The sequence below is a fragment of the Anopheles moucheti genome, chromosome 2, assembly GCF_943734755.1.
Source record: "Anopheles moucheti chromosome 2, idAnoMoucSN_F20_07, whole genome shotgun sequence".
Taxonomy (NCBI): domain Eukaryota; kingdom Metazoa; phylum Arthropoda; class Insecta; order Diptera; family Culicidae; genus Anopheles; species Anopheles moucheti.
Genome location: NC_069140.1, coordinates 82040005 through 82059481, shown reverse-complemented (window position 1 = coordinate 82059481; position 19477 = coordinate 82040005). Strand labels below are relative to the sequence as shown.

Below are 19477 nucleotides of genomic sequence, written 5' to 3'. Positions count from 1 at the left end.
CAACTTTTTTATGAATAATTTAAATCTATTTTTGTTTTGCTTTCCAAATTTCTTGTTTTTCTGTTGTTTGAAATAATTTAAATTACAGGTTTTGTGAGCGTTACGTCGTTTTCTTTCCCCGGGTGGGGTTTTTGTTTTTTTGTTTGTTACATATCTAACATGCCCTATGTCTTACATAATCTCGTTTTGTGTTCATCTACTGCTTTCCTTCCACTGCGTTGTTATCTTTGCTAGCATTTCTTTATATTCCCTTGGTTTTTGTGTGTTTTTTGTTGCTGTCAGTTTTAGCTAATTGTAATGTTGGTGTACGCCTGTTACATTATTAAGAGTTGTGTAGTTTTCTGTTTTACTATTGCTGCAAATTAAGTATTGTCCTCGAATCGACAACGTTCATCGGATACTCTGCATGCACATGTGCCCAAAATGGCTTGCGTTTAACTCTTGGGGTGGTGCAAGAATTTTTAGAAAATAAAAAGCACACCAGAGCCTTTAAATCAAACGCTGTACGAACTTTATACCATTTTTTTATACATCACTCCGAGGAGCTTTTTTTTACTCTTTCGTGAATAACAATAATGAACTGCAACTATCTCTCATGATTACATTTTCTGTGTGTTTTTTTTTCTCATCTTCACGCACCCCCTGGAACGAGAAGATTACAGTTAGAAGATTGCATTAACTAATCGAAGCTAAACTTAAATAAAAAAAAACTTCTGCGTATCTAAACTTCCTATACCGCGCGAGTCTTTCATCTCTATGATTTCGTTACCTTTGTATTAATTGTACGTTGCGTACATCATTCATTTCACAATCAATTCTCCCAGCGAGAATCATTTAGGAGCAAAACCTATTTCAACATAAAACGTAATTTTGACGGGTTGTTTAAATAAACATTAATTCCACGAGATCTTCAAAATTCACACCACGTGCCATGCTAAACGTACGCAAACGGCGCAGACTGAGTGGGACAAATCTAGTAAGCCGGTTTAAAGAAGTCACACAACTTTTTCGTGTCACAACGCACAAAAAAAAGTGCGTCGCTCATTGTTACACAAAACAATACACAAAAGAAAGAAAAGTATCGGACGGAACAGCAATCCAATATAAAACCGCACCTCTTTCTATTATGCAATACAACAAATCACCAGTTTCATTATGATTCGACTGATTCCCATACGAGGTGCTACAAAATGTGGGAAGTCATTTCATTTTGATTTCCAATGAACAACCACAAAAATAAAGCGATACTTGCTTAATCCATCTGCCGCCTACTTTGTTAGCATATTTCCTCACTGTTCCGCGTTGCTATAAGATCGACCTTTCTCAACCATTGCCTCTGTACCCTCTCGTATGGTTTTGCTTCGGTAAAGAAATGATTTATATCTTCTTTCTTTTGCACCAAAAAAAAACAATAAAATGTGGCCATCTCGTGTCTCGATAATTGTAAAAATGTGTAACAATAATCCACATAGCGAAATTACGTAGCACGAAAAATGTACAACACAACACCACGCAGCATAAACGAGTGTGTACCAGTGTGGGTAGGTGAGAGAGAGTCAATTAATTACAGCTTATAGATACTTAGTTAATTTCTTTATTCAGCAGCATTTTTGTCTTGTTTTCTCGTTTTGTATGTTTCACTTTGACCTACAATATTTTTGTATGTATTTTTCTTCTCTTTCTCTCTCTCCTTCTTTCTCTCTTTTTTAATATTTTTTCCCCGTTTCGTTTGTCTGTTTACGTTTTAAATGTACTTTAGTTGCTACGATGTTTGTACCCTAAAAGCACAAAATCCCCTACTGTCGTCCTGGAGGCGGGTTTGTAATTGATCGCCGATTGATATACTCATACCCAAGCAAGAATAACGTACCTCAGGGATGGCGCGGGGAAGGAGTTTGTAATGAGTGGCGAGTAGTTATCAATCCCGAGATGCTTCAATGAGTTCAATCAAGATGGTAGTTTTGCATTACCTGCCCTATAAAACAGCTGATATAAGTTGTACGAGCCTCTAGGTTACCTCTCTCGTCTCTCTCAATCTCGCTGCCTGAATGTCAAGGAGCTGCATCATCACACCAGGACCAAGACCAGGCTGCGCTTCTCCAGGACCGTAACCCAGAGCACAAATGGACAACTCGTGTGTAACACGAAAGTAAGATAAAAATAGAACAGACATACACACAGACACGGTTTCGAGCCTAATTCGAACCGTTGGCGGACGATATCGTTTGTTGCTGTGGCTGCTGTTGTTGCTGCTGCTGCTGCTGCTGCTGCTGTGACGAAGGAGGCGCATCACACAATGGATCAACTTCGTCGTCCGGTGCGATTGAACCTCTTCGGAGCTTTTTCGCTGCACTCGTCATTAACACGTTCGACGCGGAGACGGATGATGATGAGGAGGAGGAGGAGGCGGAGGAGGAGATGGTGGAAGTGGACAAAACGGAGGCAGCCGCTGGTGCAGCAGTTGCGTTCGCTTTACCTTTACCCGATCGTGTCATGCGTTTGTTGCTGTTGGACGATTCGACGTCCTGCTGCTGTTGCTGCTGCTCGGTCAACAGTGAGCTGTTGGCGGCGTTCGTCAGCTTACCGTTCGCAACACCGGCACCACCACTACTAGCACTACTATCCGCAACACCAACAACAACGTCCTTCACTAGCACACCGTCAACAACAACACTTTCGCTTCCGTAAGCGCCACCACTGACAACATCACTACCACCGGCACTGCTACCAACACCACCGTCCAGCTCTGCCGAATCAATCTCGGTTTCATTGTAATTGCGCTTCCTAGCGGCCACTGTTGTTCGTCCACCGTTTCGACCGACATTATTACTTGTTCGCTGCTGCTGTTGGTGGTGTTGCTGTTTCAGCGCCGCACTGTTGCCACTGCTGCTGCTGTTAGTACTATTCACACTGTGGTCGACATCGGCAACGTTACTGCCACTATTGCTATCGGTATTACTGTTACTAGTTCTACCGCTGCCATCACTACCAGCGACACTACTAGGCAACAGCGGATCATTCAGTTCATTAACTAACGGGTCACCATCAACACCGCTGCTGCTCACTGACGCGATTGCTGCAGTGGCACCACCGTTCACTGCGGCAGCATTACTGTTGATGCTGCTGCTGCCCCTGCTGCTGCTGCTGTTGCTGCTGCCGCCGCCGCCACTGTTGTCAGGGTTGCCGGTGGCAGAGACAGACGGCGCGGCTGTCAGTGACAATCCACCAGGTGTCGGTGTAGTTCGTAACTCATTGCTATTCGTAACTGCGCCACCACAGTGCGTCCGATTGCTGTACACCATCATATCGTGATCATCACCACTACTTGAACTTTTATTCACCAGTCTGCTTCCGGTGTCGGTGTTGCCGCTACCAACACCACCACCGTTCACTAGATAGATCGGGGTAACACCACCGCCCATATCACCCAATCTACCAACACCGCCGATGCTGTCCGGACCGCCACCGTCCGGATGGTGGTAGGCATCGTGACCGTGGCTGTTGCTGTTACTATTGCTATCCTGCGCATCCATCATCAGCATCATCGATGAGCTACGCTCGTCCGTGGGTGTGCTGCCGCTAGTGGGGTTTTCGGCGCTACCGGAGAAGGGACCCAGATTGGCCGCAACGTAGGCGCGCAACTGTATGAGCTCCTTTTCCATTTCGTCCCGCGAATCCTTCGTTTGTTTGAGTTCCTGCTGGAGAAACACGATCGTACCCTGCATGCCCTCGACATCTTCATCCAGCTCTTGCAGAAAATCATCCAACTCTGTAATGGGGCGAAGAGAAGGAATTAAACAGGGGACTGTATTAATTAATTATATTTCAAGAATTTCACCAATGACAAACGGACAACGGACAAAATAAATTAGCCAGTGAATTCAAGTTATTGTTTTCAAGCCATTCCTCCTGGTTTGACCCAAGCTAGAACATGCCATCCCGATTTGCCAAGTGACGAATGTTTCAATGATCGTTGGATCGAAACAACAAATCGAATTCCGTTCATCCCAAAATGAAAATGTTGACATGACGATTGACATAAATTGTCGTAATAAGATTGAAGATCTCTAACAATATCCGACATTCCCGTTATTAGTCTATACGAACGCATACGAACACGTACCTAGCTGTGATTTTTTCACCTCCTCATTGTAGCTCTTCTGCAGCGCCAGCTCACTCTCCAGCTTTGCCAACCGACCGTTCGAGGTCATCTTACCAAGCTCCTCATTTTCTTGATACAGCAAGCGACATTTGGCCATCAGCCGCTTGCCGGTGTTCGAGTCGGGCGTAAACTTCCACGCCGATAGCTCGTTTTGTGTTTCCTCCAGCTTTGCCTTGGTCGCTTGCAGTTCCGCTTTAAGCTTCTGAAAGAGTATGTTCACTGCGGGATCAAGCAAAGCCGACCGCAGTGCAGCCGGACCGGGTGCTTGGGCAGATTTAAGAGCCGCAATTTGTTTCTGTGTTTGGAATAGAACGAATAAAACATTTATTATCTCCGTGAAGAAGGTTCCTTGCTTAGGCAACTTTAACTTTATTACCGAATAGTCGCGCATTTCCTGCTCCTGCACGGCAACCCGACGTGCAAGGATACGTTCCCGGCGCTGAGACTCGCTATACTGTTGTTTGATCTTTGCTTCGGATTCCTTTATTAACTGTACCTCATCTGTAACATTGAACGAAACGGAAACAAAACAGTTTTAGTTACGATAGTTTACTGTTTATAAATTAAACAACAATTCGTTACATTTGCATAAATTATAAAAATGATCAATAAAAATACGTCATTTGCAAAGGATGTGGCATAAGTGAACTAAGGCGGATACTGATCTCAACGGAACAAATGGAACGGCATGCACATTTGCTTCCATGTTTGTATTACGTAATTTATTACTACGTGCGGAAGGAACTGCTGGTCCATACAACAGGTTCAATGAACCTTTCACCATTTAAAAAAAAAAACAAACAAACGAAATTATACATGTGTCATTTCATCTCCCGAACCTGACTCGCCTCATCACTCTGTTTGGTCACTCATTCCGGTTTCCGGTTTATGGAACCGTTCTACTATAAAAAAAAAATTCTACTGCCAAATACTTCCAATACACTACGCGGTGCATTAAACGATACTTTTTTATCGTTATTTGTATTTTGATCTTTTATGTCGGTTTGCTCGCTCGCGCGCCTTTCGTTCTCTCTGGTTTTGCTATGCTTTTTGTGAAGGTAATATCTATCGGACCAAACCCCAAGGAAACAAGCATTGCTGGAGGTGTGTAGACCATCATCCACCGGCAGAATACGCACACAAACACAACGCATTCCCATCCAACGGCATTCACCTTCTACAATATTTGTGCGCCAGCGCAAATTTACCTTCTGTTCTCTGTCCGTTGGGATTTTTAACCTCTCTCGGACGGACGGACACAGCATAACAAGCCGCCCCCGATGCCCCAAAATCGGCGGTTTTATTAAGTGATTTTACATGATTTACTTTCCTTTGGCTCTACATAACCGTGTGTTACCTTTGAGATGAATTAGGTATCTCTTCTTGTAAAATAGCTATTATATTCTTGATGGGAATGCTCGTTAAGATATGATCCAACTATTCTACAGTCTAGAATCAAGTACAGGAATTTGTTTCTACTGCAAACTCTACAGGCACGAGTACACGTTGAATTAGTGCTATAGAACGAAAAGATATGGATAAATATGGAAAAGTAATGAAATTGTTATATCATTAGAACGGGTAGCTGATATAAATGAGAGGAAACCTTTAGAACCCGTCAGTAAGTCGTCAGTTCCCCTCTTTCCCTCACCTTAATTGACTGACCGCATACGAATCCGTATTGAAATTATAACTTCATTCAAAGTTTTTCTATCTGAGATGAATATAACGCCCCGAATTTTTAATAATAATATTTTTACAGATGTTGTCTGCTGTATATATTAAGAATGTTTTAGTAAAAAAAAACCGAAAACAAAGCACCGTGGGAAAATAAAAAAATAACCGTGGGAGTTCCAAAATTAATAATTATGGTTTAATTTGGGCCTTACTTGAAGGAAACAGGAAGATCAGATCAGATCAGTAGATCCTCCTGGGTAGAATTACTTAGAAAAAATTGTTTTTTTTTGTTCTCATATTTTTTTACATTTTTAATTGACCATAATGGCATATCCTGTCTTATGTGTCTTATGTCTTAACCTCAAGCTTATGTGAAGTCTCTTACTGTTGCGCATCTTCATATATCTTTTAAATTAGGATTCTTTGTAACAGTATCTATGATATAAATGATCTGCTGAAGCGGCTAACCAAGTCATTACGGTAAGGTCTGATCTCACAGTTCTGCTTGAGTAAAAGGATGTTGACAATGTGTGGAAACGACCAGATTAGTCTTAAAATTATTTTATAAGGTGTACGAATCGTTATTTTTGTGTGTTAAAGCAACTGCCAAATTAATCAATTATAAAGGAATTATTTCTATAGTTGAATCAATCTGTAATGTTAGTTCCAAAAAATATTAAAATACTCTTTGGAATGGCTTATAAAGTAACCAAAAAAGCTTAAACGCAAATTAAACTAGCTAACCACCGATGTACCGGTAATGTTATCAGAATGGCACCGTACAACCTTGATCGTGCAATGAAGTTTCGATTGCTCCCATGAGCAGACAAAGATGCAGAACTAATTTAGTCTCAAATAAAACAGACTCTTGAGGCTGTTGAACTATTAACAGCTAAAAACAACTCCTACAGCAAGCCAAGCCCCCAACGAGGTTTTTTACGGCTCATAAGTTAGAGCGATGCAGAATTGGTGCTAAAACGGTCACTAAAACACAATTTTATTAATTCCTCTTACCTTCCAGCACCCGGCAGTGGTATTCCAGCGATTGTTTGTCGGTTACATCGCGCCCACGTAGCGGAATCGTGGTACCTGCTATTGCAGGTATTACGCTTGTATTATTGCCACCACCTCCATTTGTAACCGTTGGGACAACAGTGCCGCTGGTAACCGGCGACGAACTACCACCATCTGTCGCGGAGGATAACGCTTTCGTACCAGCGACATCACCGACTGTCACCGATGCAGGGGATACTCCACCTGCCACTGGCGTTGCAGTGCCACCGGATGAGCCGGGTTCTATCGCACCCAGACTCTCTGCCGTGGCAACAACAATTCCTGCAGCAGAAATTCCTTCTTGGTCAGTCCGTGGTGGGCTGGAAGTGGTAGCCGCTGGTACCTTTTCCGCATCGCAAACACTCGCCGCATCTGTAGCAGCATCGAGAGGACTACTGCTTACGTTCCGGTTATTTCCATCCGGCGCACTACTGTTGCTGGCAGCGGCACCAACACCGTCTTTACTGTCACCGGCGTGGCTGTTGTTATTGCTTCCGTTATTGGCGGGAAGTGTTACAGACGCACCAGCACCACTTCCGGTGCTTGTGTCTGCTGTACCTGTTATCGCTGCACTCAGCGTGGTAACTGTAGGCGATCCAACAGTCGTTGGTGGTGGGGAAGATAGCAATGATGATGCTGGTGCTGCTGCTGCTGCTGCTGCCGATGCTGCTACTGCTGCCGGTACAGACGTAGAGGACGCGGAATTTGCTGACGGTGACACAACATTTTGCTGATGATGATCGGGAGCAAGTTGTGCGGTCGCAGTGGTGTCTTCAGGGGCACTCATTGCTCAAGCACTTTGTTGTTTCTTGGTTTTCGTTTTGTGTGTGTTGTTGTTGTTGATATTAGTTTGGATAAGAACATATGCGAAACACAAACGACGCCGTGTTGTGCCGCCAACTGTATAGGAGCTTTGAAGTGATACGTACGAACGCAACTTCTAACGCAAAAAAAACACTACTGCAACTCTGTCAACACTGTATACTGCCAGCGATTAAGGTACGTTAACAGCAACTAATTCTTTTCAACTTTAAAATTCCGATTAACTGAGCGTAACTGATGAAGAAGTCACTGCGCTTCTTAAGGTATTCGAACAATCCTTTTTCGAAGGATACTCCGTCCTCCGTCGCCACGGAAATAAAGCTCGCTAAGTGTACTTATAAGCTTTCCAGATTACTTTGTTTTCCAGATTTTACGTTCCAGAGAAACACACACTCCGCAGCCACCCGAATTGTGGTAAGCCACCGCGATTATGTTTCCGATTATGCTTTCCACCACCATCAACACACTGCATTGATACTTCCTCCACGTCGAACAGTTAACTATGCCACGGATTTGCAAGATTCAAACAAACTGCGGCACTACACACCGTTCTTGCACTGTCTTTATATATGAAAACTTCTCGTTTAGTTTGTGAACTGTACGGTTTACGATCTGAAAGTAAAAAAAAGGTGTAGAAGAGAAATATAAAACAATGTTCCGATGCCAATAATAAGTTTTAAGAGGAAACCTTTCGAGCGCAAATTTATAACACTGTTCTCTTAGTTATCATTTTAATTATGACCAGAACCTAGGTCTTACGATACATCCAACATACTTCAGTTAAGTCACATTTATTCCTTTATTCACACAGTTCGTTTTCGTTTTTATCGAAACGTTCGCTTCGGCCAATGCTACAGAATGTCCTTCAACATTCTTCATCATTAGATTGTCATCGGCATCAGCTTCCTCTGCGTTTTCAGAACGCTTTCTTCACATTCCCTTCCCGGCACATTCTTCAACTTCAATGCTTTGTCTATGAGTGTGCGTGTGTATGATGAGCTATGAGCTAACATTGTTGTTGTAAACATAATTCTATGCTATACGCGCGTATTTGCAACACTTCGCCGCAACACACAGTTGACAAACAACCAATCAAGCCAAAAAAAAAACTACATTTTTGCATTGCTTCTTCTCGTTTTCTTTATGTTTTATCCCCTGTCTGCTCTTCTTTTGCTGCTGCCTTTCTCCCTTTCGCGGTGTGTGCTCCACCAGTTACCAAAATGCACAGGTGTGTGCGTGAGTATGCGGAGGAAACGATTTCAACTTCCATTCGGCGTTCGCTTGCTGGGATGGTGTTTTTTCTCTCTTGTTGCTTTATCGTACGCGATTTTTTTTCTACTTCTTCTCAACATTATGCTGCTCCTTGTGGTTGGATCGTTCTTGCTCACTCGTTTCTTAATTTGCCCACTCGCTTTCGCCAGGGCGCATATTTTTATTCGCTTTTGCTTTACTTTCCCGCGGGTTGCCCTCCCCCGTCACGACGGCCGACCCACCTCCTCGGCGCACACACACACACCAGCGGTGCCCTACATCGGTCGGGTACTTTTCCACCTACCCACTGCACTTCCTGTTCAACTCCTTTCGACGCGTACATACTACACCATGATCGTCTAGTGACGACGCCTTATAGCATGCTGCTTGGGGAAAGAGTTTTCCTTCCATTCGTTCCTGATTTTCCCATTTTTTTATATTACCATTTGCGATGGTAAAACTCGGAACTACTCGTACACGTAACAACGCCTAAATTCGACTCGTCTGTACCATGCATTTCGGCCATTTTCACTTCCCGCCCGAAGTGCTTATGCTTTTTGCCAACCCAAGGAAGTGCTTTTTATGCTCACGGATTCCTTCAAGTTTTGTCATCGACGCCTTAAGAAGAGTGGAAAATAAAAGGTGTATGAAAGCATATTTAGGCATTGGGACACACTTGATCCTCTTGCGTGCGCATATACACACATATACCGTGCTACACACACTAAACGCTGCTACACGCGCGCACACTCACTCACACACACAAACAAATAAGCGCGCGCACGCACACCAACACACAAGCACACGTCGCAATGAATGGAAGGGCAGGCGGCTCTAGCAAACGCATCGAAGCATTCTAAACCATTTCTTGGACAATTCTAATTTCCTGAACTGTGTGCAATATCTCGAAAACAATTAGGCCCACGGAAAGATATTTGTCTAGACAGGAGCCAAAGCAATCGTATCATGGCATCCTACTTCGGATGCAGCGATAGGCGGCATTCAGCGCACTACAGGCAGGCAGGCCAACTATTCACGGTACCAAAATTTTGGATCACATTTTACCACCTTCAGCACTCCCGCACCAGGTGGAAAACATACACAGTCGGACGCATTTACCTTCCACTGCACGTTGTTAATGTTTTCGTACCGTTTTCGAACGGTTTTCGGGGTGAAAAGTTGCCACCAAAGATGCTCACCAGCCCGAAGCCATAATTCTCGCACACGGTCGCACACACACACGCACGAGCGCACACTCTTACGCAGCGCACGAAACGGGACATTTGGAATCGCGGGGAAATTTTATTTTCAACCCTCTACATTTGACAGCAGGGAGGGTTATTTTTTTATGCACAGTGGGAGCGGACCAGGTGCAATTGTGATAAAATAGTTTTATTTAAACATCTTCTATTTTTAACGAAGTTGATGGCAGACTGGAAAATAGTGCGTATACTTAGTTACTTACCCGTGTTTCAATTTAATTTAGTTTAATTGTACAAGAGTTTTTTAAACCGCTCCGCTAGATCGTCCGATGTCATTTTAATGACGTGAACAGCCCACTGGAGTCTGGCGAATTTAATTCGATGTAGTCCGTTTATCGTGCAGCTCGTAGAGTTTGTAGCGACTGCTACATCGTTCCTCCACGCATAAGGGGGTTAAAATTCTGAATTTCTGCCTTTCAATCTGAAAAAAAAATCATCCCTCAGAGACATATGCGAGCACTAATCTACATACTATATTATCCCAACTTCTTTAGTCGCGACAAGTGGTTTGAGTAGATAGTACCGATAGCAGAAGATAGTACCGGACCGTAGAAAGACCGGCCAGTACACTAGCGCGTACCTCAACAACAATATTATTTTCGATGCTGACCTTTGACCCAAGATGGTTGAAATTTTGAACGCATGCCGCATGGTGAAGATCAGATTATTGGTTGATTTTCCGTTTCGGTATCGTTTCCAACCATCACTTTTGTGAATGGAACAAGTTTTATTTATTACCGCAATACCCCGTATCCGTTTTTCCAGCTTGATATGCTTTAGTTTCAGCATTTAGACTGCTTAACTAGTCGAATTGTAATCAGTCGACATCAGTACATCATTTATCACCATACCTAATTGTGAAGAATTGCTAAATAATCAAATCAACGCCGTAAATCGAAAACAATAACACTTGCAAACCTGGTTGGAATGAACCTTTTATTGCATGTTTCTTTAGTTTTTTTCTCACAATGTAAATATTTCAGAAAGCAAAGGAAAAAACCTTGTAAAATCCCCTTATCCGCCATCCACCAAAATCCTTGATAATCCTCACTCAATTACATTTTCTTCAGAAGTTTCGTTGCCTCCTCCTTGCACTGTTTGTCATCCTCGTTCAGCACAGCCACGTTGGCCGCCAGTGTCATGAACTCTTTTGCCTTTTCCGCCTGCTTCAAGACCTGGTACGTTTTGGCCAGCATCAGGTGATTCATGGAGTAAAAGTTGGCCTGCGTTGATTCGGCCTTCTCGAAACATTCCAGCGCTTGCTCGTACGTACCGGTGGGTGGTGTCGCGAAAATTGTTGACACAATCTTCCGCTGATACCAGGGCAATTCAGCCAGCCCGAAGTAGAAATGGCCCAGAATGTACCAGCTGGTCGGATCGTTCGGGTTCAACTCAACCGCTCGCTGCATGTGCTGTTTGACCGTTTCCAGTTGCGTTACACGCTCCTTAATACCATCCAAGCTGCTTTTAGCGTCCAGCAAGATCGAGTACCACTTGTGGGACGCAAAATCCGCATCGTTCAGCTTAAGGGCTTCCTCCGCGTAACGGAACGCTTCCCGCACCAATTCTTCTTTCCGAGGGCTTGGTTGGGGTTTCGAAAGTGAGAACGTCACTCTCGCCAGTCGCCACTTGATGTCGTACGTTTCCTGTGCCTGCAATCAGTGCAACGCGAATGTGTTACCGAGGTTATATCCAATTATCTAATTGACCGTAACACCGCTCTTACCGGGTACTTCTGCAACAGATCGTATGCGTCTTGGAAGTTGTTCTCGTCAAAAAGCTGGTCTGCGTGCTGGATGGTCTCGCTAAGCGATTTTACACCGTCTTCCGCCATTTTAGCGATCGCTGGTGAATCTATCTTCTTCTCCTTGGAGGAAAACAACGAATATGAAGTCACGAATAGGAGCGGGCGCACCGGAACTGTTAACTGCAAAAAGCGAGAGACGGATAGGACAGCTCGGAACTATCGGTTGATTGGTTCGTTGGCTTATAGAGAAGCTCGAAACTAAATGCAGCAACCAACAGGCTGCGTTGCACTTTATAAACCGTTTATGAAAACAAAAGCCAACATACGCTTTACGCAGTTTTTGTTAAATAGAAATCCCGGCTGAAGATGTAGTGAAAGAATACCTTTTGTTTGCCACCAGCAGCTTGCAGTCTGCGCCTTAAGAACGTCGGATTGCTGCGTCCGATCACAACCTCTTTTGTGATACGTAGCGCGTTGATTAGTAATCGGCCGTACCGTTGAATAATGACGATGCCACCGTTGCGTACAATCATGCTCCGCGATAGCAATGCTGTTTGACACTTTGAACCCACTGGGCAACAACAATAGCAGAAACAGCTGTTTGGCAACGAATTCCAATGCGCGGCAGGCAACAAAATAAGGCACCGATGTTGCTTCTGTACGTTGCGTAAGTTCAGTAAAAACTAAACGCACTGTTCGATAGCACTTACGATAATGAGGTTTGGGATCAGTGAGCGATTTTCAGCTAAAGTCTGATAACGGCCAAAGTCTCGGATAAACATAAATAGGCGCCTTCCTGCTCTACCCTCTCCCGTATGCACCATTCCCTGTTCGTACCAAGGGTACGGTTGAAAACATACAACAATAAATGCGCTTTCGTTTCTGCTAAAGCACCAGACACACGAGTGCGGCGAAAAGCGGGCGAAAACTCAGTTTTATGAAATTTGAAAATAACGTTATGCCCAGTTATTTTAAATTTCTACACTATACGCGCGTGTAGCTTAGTACGCTGACAAATCTATTCATTCCTTTCAAACTTTCTGCGGAATCTGGTGACCTAATGACCTGGTGACGGAACCTGGAATTGGTGACCCGACCATGTCAACACGATGTGCTCAACTGTGAAGGTGAGTACAGCCAAGAAGGAGATCTTCGAGCATATAGTGATCACTATGCCACTTAAAAACAGAACATCTCATCAACTACTAATTATAGTAAACGTATTGATTGCTTTATTCTGTTGCTGCTGATTGCGTTGATGCTTTTGTAGTACTTTTTACGGATTGCAGCATTTAGTTCGAATGATGATTGTCGTTAGCAAGACTGGGACGATCTCAAACGAACACGTGAACCGGCACAGTTAGTGGTGAGGGCATTCTGTCGACTTAATCTCGCCTGCCTATTTGGACATTCCTTTTCCGGTTCTGTAGTTTTGTGCAACAAGCTGAAAAAGTGGGGATTGGTATTGGTTAGAATACTCAGCAAAAACAATATATCAAACACTCCGGTACCTGTTTTCGGAGTTATACTGCCGGAACTCCAGTATCCTTACAGGCAGTGGGTAAGGTATGCGGTTCTGATGACTCCAACGAAACCGTTTCGTTCCTTCCTCACCGTGCCGACATCCGATTGGATAGCGCCGCAACAGTAACGGTGGAAAATCGGCGGCCCCATCCTCTGGGCCTTCCAATCGCGCCAGGCGAAGCTTTTGCATCACGTAGTGGATGGTCGTCTTCCACCAGACACGTGCCCGAACAATCGAGCCGCTAGACGACCGATCATCCGACATCACACTGAGATTGTTTTCGCTACGGTTCGCATACTTTGGACACCATTCCCGGTAGGCATCGAAAAACATAAACTTATGCTCTACCGACGACATCCGGTGATGGTGTGCACGCTTCAGGGACGCCTGGGTCGGTGTGTTGAGGCGTGTGATTAACGAATCCATATTGCTACCGCGCCGTTTCAGTCGCTTCTTGCGATTCAGCAGATCGTGCGCGTCCTGTTCTTCCGACTTTCGATCCGCACGCTTCGCAACCTTCACGTTGAACCGGGGCTCATTGTTGGCGTCCCCGAAAATGCCTCGCAGTTCCGCAATCTTGATGAGATACTTCGAATCCAACCGTATCACTTCCTTGCGCTTTACGAGCGAAAGGTACACACCACATTCCTTGAAGTCCAGACAGCCATCCTGCTGGGGACAGAAGTCGGGCAGCTCTACCACCTCGAACTGGTCGGTCGGTGGCACATTTACCTCTTCTTCGGAATTTTTGCGCGTACTCGTCCCATCTGCGCCCCCGTCAGCACCATCACGCTCACCGTCGGACACGTCCACATTTTTCGCCCGAGCGGCAGCCTCCTGTCTGCCGAGCAATCGGTTCACCAGCGTATTGCCAGCCGCTTCGGCAAGCGCTGCCTGCTCTCGTTCCTTCATCGCTTTGTAATGCACCTCGAACGCTTTTTGGTTGGTGTATTCGACCGCCCGCTGCACCATCGTGTCGTTCTCCGTCTCCACGATCGAGTGCGTTTGGTAGAGTATGAACTGCACCTGCGGCCGGGACATGGCCAGCTTCAGCGTTTCTCGCTGCTTTTCAAGCAGCTGCGAAACCCTCCGACGGCTGTCGTCCGTCATTTCCGACTCGGACAACATTTCCAGCATCGAAAGATCACCGCCCCGGCTGCAGATCAGATCGATCGGATCGCTGACCGCGCTGTACGAGCTGGGCGGGTTCGCCAGGATGCCCACCACCTTGTCGACGATCGGCGAACCGTGCGGAACGTCGGAGAACGGTTCCGCGAACAGCTTCACGTTGGTTACGCCCAGTTCGGCCATATATTGCCGATACTCGCCCAGCTTGTTGCCACAACCGTAGGCGACAAAGTTGCGCACACGGTTACAGTTTGCTAGCAGCGAGGCCAGATACGCGGTCGAACGCGGTGAAGCGATATGCGTCTGCAGAACGTCACCCTGCACTTCGAAGTAGTCGAGCAGGTGGGAGAAAACCGTGGGACCGACGGTAAACGAACGATCCTGTATGATGAACTGATGGTCTACGAAAATGGACGATTGCACAAATTTGGAACGATCCTCGGGATAGATGAAAACCACCTGCGGGCACAGCCGGTCCCACTTGTAGCGATTCATCGAGATCGGCACGTACCCGGTCTTTTCTCGTGGGCTGAAGAGGTTTAGCAAACTTTGAAAGCTGGCCGGGGCGGGCGGTTCGATGAGTTCAAACCCAAGCTGCTTCAGAATTTCGTTCGCTTCCTGCTTCGTCCGGATGCGAAACGTATTGATCCAACCGGTTATGATGGGGTTCGACACGACGATCGCTACCTTGTTGTCCTGCAGATGCAGCGGGAGCAGACACTGCATATTGTAGGCGCTGTTCTGGATCCGGATGCGCGTGAGTGCTGCGGCAATTTTGACGCTATTCAGCTCCAGACATCGTTCAATCTCTGTGATTAGGAAGAACAGAAAAACCAGTAATGTTAGTAGTACGAAATGGAGATCCTAGTATACTGATTTGATACGGGCGATCAGATAGTTTGGTAGTAGCGGTGTCAACTTCCCACACGCTAGGACTAATGCCGAATCTCATGGTGTTAGTGATGGTAAATCCGGAGAGGATTCACGAACCAACTTCGACTCTGGTGAAAAACCTGAGTCTCGACTCCACGAAGAAACCTGAATTCCGGAATCAAATTCGGAGTCGATTCCTGAATTGACTCGTCGTCGAATCTAGAATCTGGTCTGATTTGGAATCGATTCCGTAATGGTGTTGACTAGTATTAGTGATTAGTGAATTTTTTGGGAGTAGAGTCATATGAATCTTTAGTGAGGAATCATTCTCTCATTCAGGAATCGACTCTCAAAAGTTTCATGATTACTAATATGGATGTTTAGCGAGGAGTCTTTTAAATTAGAAAGGGTGGAGACCTCATTTTTGAGGAAATAGAGATTCACATTCTTTCATTCAGATTCATGAATCTGAATCTCGTTCACCCAACACTAGTATTGACTCCAGTGTCGAGCAGTGTCGAGTGTCCTGTAGGATCTGTACGATCTAGAACTCCTCTAGAAGCCAGATACAGTGGGTTCTTGAGTTCCCAAATGAGATGCAAGACATGGCCTTCAATATTGTAAACCGATCAACCTCATGATCACCCTCTGTGACTTGTGATAGCTAATTACCCAGCAGATGTGCCTCGTGGAACAGTTGATCTTTCTGCGGTGCCGTGTCCGGTTCGCGCTTCACAAACTTCCGCAAATACATATCGTAAAGCAGCAACCAAACGCGCGTAGTTTCGGTGGCTAACTGTGAAGAAAGTGGAATAACCATTGCAATAACCTTGGGACATAGACACGATGCTTAGCTAGCATTTTATGGCCACTTACCATCGGGTAGCTTTCGTAGAAGCCAATGTTTTTCAATGCCTGTTGAAGAACGAGCTTGACTGCGAATAAAAAAAAAGGTACACTAAAATTTAACTTCTCCCGGGTTTGCCATGCCGTGCTTAAATTGAACTCTCGCATTTCACTACCACCCCGCCCACAAGCTTGCCCCACCGGATGGTTAAGGACATAAATTTTATGTCAACAATTTCTTATTGGCTTCCAATAACTGTCCCTAATCATGCGCTCTTTCGATTGATTTGCCGTGCCGGAGGGGGTTTCCGTTCGCCTTAGGTCATGGTAATGCAGATATATATAGTTCGCCCTCAGGGCAGCAGGGCATTCGGCCAAACTGGCCGTAAAAAACGCGAAAACGGTGCAAATATGATAACGGAATTGGTCGCAGACACGAGATGGGACCGCCGTCGTTCCGCCAGCTCATGGGCCAACGGTCGACGGCAGTGGCAGGCAAAATTACTTTTCCCAAACAAACTCCGAACATGCAAACCTCCAAGCCCGAAACACCGAACACGGATGGAGCACAAGTTCCATTTACGTGACATCTTTATAGACGCTACTACGAGGTGCTGATGTAAAGAATTGTTGATGAGTTTTCGTTCTACCCCGGGTCACGGGTGTTTATCAGCCGGTTTTATGAATGTGCAAATCAGCGTGGACCACATTCCACCACATGAGAACGGGCCATGCCCGTTTCATTGCGTCTTATCGCAACAAGATCTTTAAACACCTGCAACAAGTGTAAGCACCAGCAATCGATAGTTTGAGTGCTGGAAGCACGACGGAACGTTAGGACACGCAACTCAGTAATCAATATCCGATGGGGCATCCGATTTGCGTACTACAGCTACATTATGATACCTACACCGGTAAACGTCGTAAATCATGGAGTACACTTTACGCATCTCGTACTCATCGTCGAACTGCACCGGCAGCGGTGGTTTGTGCAGCAACTTCCCGGCCCGTACGATGTCCTCCAGCCGCCACTGGTTGTAGGCCGCGATGTCACAGAAGTCGATCGGATTGTCCAGTATGCAGAGGCGCCGTCGTCGGCGGAAGGAAGCGGTGGACGAATCGCCACTAGCGGGCGAAGTCATCGGCGATACGACCTCATCGATGGATTTGGCCTTCACCTCCCAGTAGGTGTGGTCGACCTTCTCCAGGGAGCTTTTCAGCTCGCTACCGAATGCCATATCCAGGTGCAGGTGCGGTTGAAATGAAATGAAGTACTTATAGTTTCTGAAAGGCAATTACCGTGCGTGCCGGGAAAGGTGTGAGTGTGAATCGTGACAGTTGATGCGAACGAACTCCCTGCCGCGTTTGACCTGAATACTAGTACCGCACCCGCAATGCGACTGTTTCCCTCCCGAGGGAACGAGTACCATGGGATGGGTTCGGTATTCCACCTCTGGCGGGAAACCGCCTTTTTTGCCTGAAGAATCAATCAAACCTCCTTCGGTGGAGCACATGCAAAACGATGATTATTTATTTGACGAAACCGCAAAAGCCTGAACTCGCCAGTTCCACCAAACTCACGGGGCATGTGTGGGCGCGCATTGTGCAGTTGTGTCGCGTGCATATAGAATTTTGAAGCGGGATCTATATTTCCTGTTCACTACACATTGTCTTAACTTTTACCGCATTTCGATTGTGCCACTCGTAACGGATTGGCCTTGAGCTAGTGCACTATTTTCTATGTGTAGCAAATATAGCTCAGCTACTATATCCTTCCCTAGAGCTTCACTGGTTGGGGCGGCCCGGTGGCATGATGGTAGCGGCGCCGGTCTTCGACACGACAGGACCGATCCAAAATCCCATTCGGGCCAATCCTCCTCCCGTACACAGGTCTTGTGAGACTACCCCCAGCCACGGTGTGTTATTATAAAATCAAAGAAACTCCAGAAATGGTAGGTTTTTTAGACCTCCTGACGGTTCTTGTGCCGTTAAAGAGAGGGAGCTTCACTGATTGTGTTATTGCACTTCACCCACACAAAAAACTCACATTCCTTGCTCGGTGGCGGCGTTAATCTTCTTCTGTTGCTCCAGTAACCGGAAGTACTGCTTTAGTTGCCACTCGAACTCACTCGGTAGCTGTAACGGCACTCGATCGCTTGCGGCGATCGTATGTCCGAACGCGGTAATCGCTTTCGTGCGAAACAGAAGCTCCTCGAGGACGAGTAGCTCGCGCAGTATCTCCGGATACACGGAAAATATGTCGGCCCGGCTGACGTAGAACAGATGATTGGATACCATCGTTGATACCGACACCGGATCGGTAAGCATTTGAGCGGACCGCCAGGCGTGGGGTCCAGCAAACCGTCCGCTGACGACGACGACTAACGACTGACGACTCGCGGAACCTCGCTTAGATTGCCTTGCGCCTGGAAAGGATCTCGCGTCAGTAACGCGACACGCGAACTGTGAGAGCGCCCCAGCAAATAGCATTCTTCGTCGGTTCCGCATTCCGCTCGGCTAGACGCCAACGGGCAGAGGACCGCCCCGTGGTGAACTTGTTACACGGCGCGTCCTTTGCATGGAACGGTTGGCCTACATTTCGTCTGCCCACAGGCACGGTGTACCAAAACAAAACTATTTGATTGTGTGACACGTGGAGAAATGTCGCCGAGACTAGCGCAGCGTTTACTTGGGTATTTACTACACAGGAACACTTACAGTATGCCATGGCCACGTAAATATATGCAAAAATTCTTAACCAAACCAATAAAACAAACAACATACCGGAGTTTAGTGCCATAACTTCTCCCTCTCCATCTCTCCACCGCGTCGCTTCACTTCGCGTCCGTGTGCGAACTATCGCTTTGGCACCAGGTCCACACCACAAGGCGGACCCACGAAATGGCGCGCCCTTTGCCTTAGAGGTGCATAAATTATGTTTGCCACTTCGCTGCTCAAACTGCTGCGGCACGCAAAGACAAAACTTGGCCCCACTGACGCGGCACCTTTCTGAGGCTTTAGGTGGGGAAATTCTGCCTCACCGCCAGCACCGCTCCGGTTGGGCAAGGAACGAACAAAGTTTCAACAACTCTCCTCCCGTACACACTGTGCAACCATTGTGTGAATCGTTC

At 46.0% G+C, this 19477-nt stretch overlaps 3 protein-coding genes across 3 annotated transcripts; all 3 read right to left on the bottom strand.

The window, feature by feature from the left end:
• Positions 1–43: 43 nt before the first annotated feature.
• On the bottom strand, positions 44–10203 carry LOC128309964 (epidermal growth factor receptor substrate 15 homolog). Its single transcript, XM_053046481.1, has 5 exons — positions 10085–10203; positions 6854–8326; positions 4539–4663; positions 4124–4457; positions 44–3769 (listed from the first exon to the last, which is right to left on the bottom strand). Exons 2-5 carry the CDS (start codon positions 7677–7679, stop codon positions 2196–2198), a joined length of 2859 nt encoding a protein of 952 aa, XP_052902441.1. The 5' UTR covers positions 7680–8326; positions 10085–10203; the 3' UTR covers positions 44–2195.
• A 947-nt stretch (positions 10204–11150) lies between these two features.
• On the bottom strand, positions 11151–12809 carry LOC128297282 (regulator of microtubule dynamics protein 1-like). The gene is made up of 3 exons (XM_053032901.1): positions 12358–12809; positions 11954–12154; positions 11151–11879 (listed from the first exon to the last, which is right to left on the bottom strand). Exons 1-3 carry the CDS (start codon positions 12505–12507, stop codon positions 11283–11285), a joined length of 948 nt encoding a protein of 315 aa, XP_052888861.1. The 5' UTR covers positions 12508–12809; the 3' UTR covers positions 11151–11282.
• A 479-nt stretch (positions 12810–13288) lies between these two features.
• Positions 13289–18674, bottom strand: LOC128298424 (uncharacterized). The gene is made up of 6 exons (XM_053034174.1): positions 18394–18674; positions 17257–17570; positions 16377–16435; positions 16173–16296; positions 13486–15436; positions 13289–13418 (listed from the first exon to the last, which is right to left on the bottom strand). Exons 1-6 carry the CDS (start codon positions 18672–18674, stop codon positions 13289–13291), a joined length of 2859 nt encoding a protein of 952 aa, XP_052890134.1.
• Positions 18675–19477: the final 803 nt, after the last annotated feature.

What these genes read in the sequence shown, in the direction of transcription:
- LOC128297282 (XM_053032901.1), bottom strand. Translation starts at nt 12,507, where the DNA reads ATGATTGTACGCAACGGTGGCATCGTCATTATTCAACGGTACGGCCGA. An exon ending in CTGCTGGTGGCAAACAAAAG is followed by an intron (nt 12,155 to 12,357) that starts GTATTCTTTCAC and finishes CGCTTTTTGCAG; the next exon opens with TTAACAGTTCCGGTGCGCCC. An exon ending in ATCTGTTGCAGAAGTACCCG is followed by an intron (nt 11,880 to 11,953) that starts GTAAGAGCGGTG and finishes CACTGATTGCAG; the next exon opens with GCACAGGAAACGTACGACAT.
- LOC128298424 (XM_053034174.1), bottom strand. Translation starts at nt 18,674, where the DNA reads ATGCTTACCGATCCGGTGTCGGTATCAACGATGGTATCCAATCATCTG. An exon ending in GCCGCCACCGAGCAAGGAAT is followed by an intron (nt 17,571 to 18,393) that starts GTGAGTTTTTTG and finishes GGCATTCGGTAG; the next exon opens with CGAGCTGAAAAGCTCCCTGG. An exon ending in TCTACGAAAGCTACCCGATG is followed by an intron (nt 16,297 to 16,376) that starts GTAAGTGGCCAT and finishes CTTTCTTCACAG; the next exon opens with TTAGCCACCGAAACTACGCG.
- LOC128309964 (XM_053046481.1), bottom strand. Translation starts at nt 7,679, where the DNA reads ATGAGTGCCCCTGAAGACACCACTGCGACCGCACAACTTGCTCCCGAT. An exon ending in AGGAAATGCGCGACTATTCG is followed by an intron (nt 4,458 to 4,538) that starts GTAATAAAGTTA and finishes TTCCAAACACAG; the next exon opens with AAACAAATTGCGGCTCTTAA. An exon ending in GGTGAAAAAATCACAGCTAG is followed by an intron (nt 3,770 to 4,123) that starts GTACGTGTTCGT and finishes GCCCCATTACAG; the next exon opens with AGTTGGATGATTTTCTGCAA.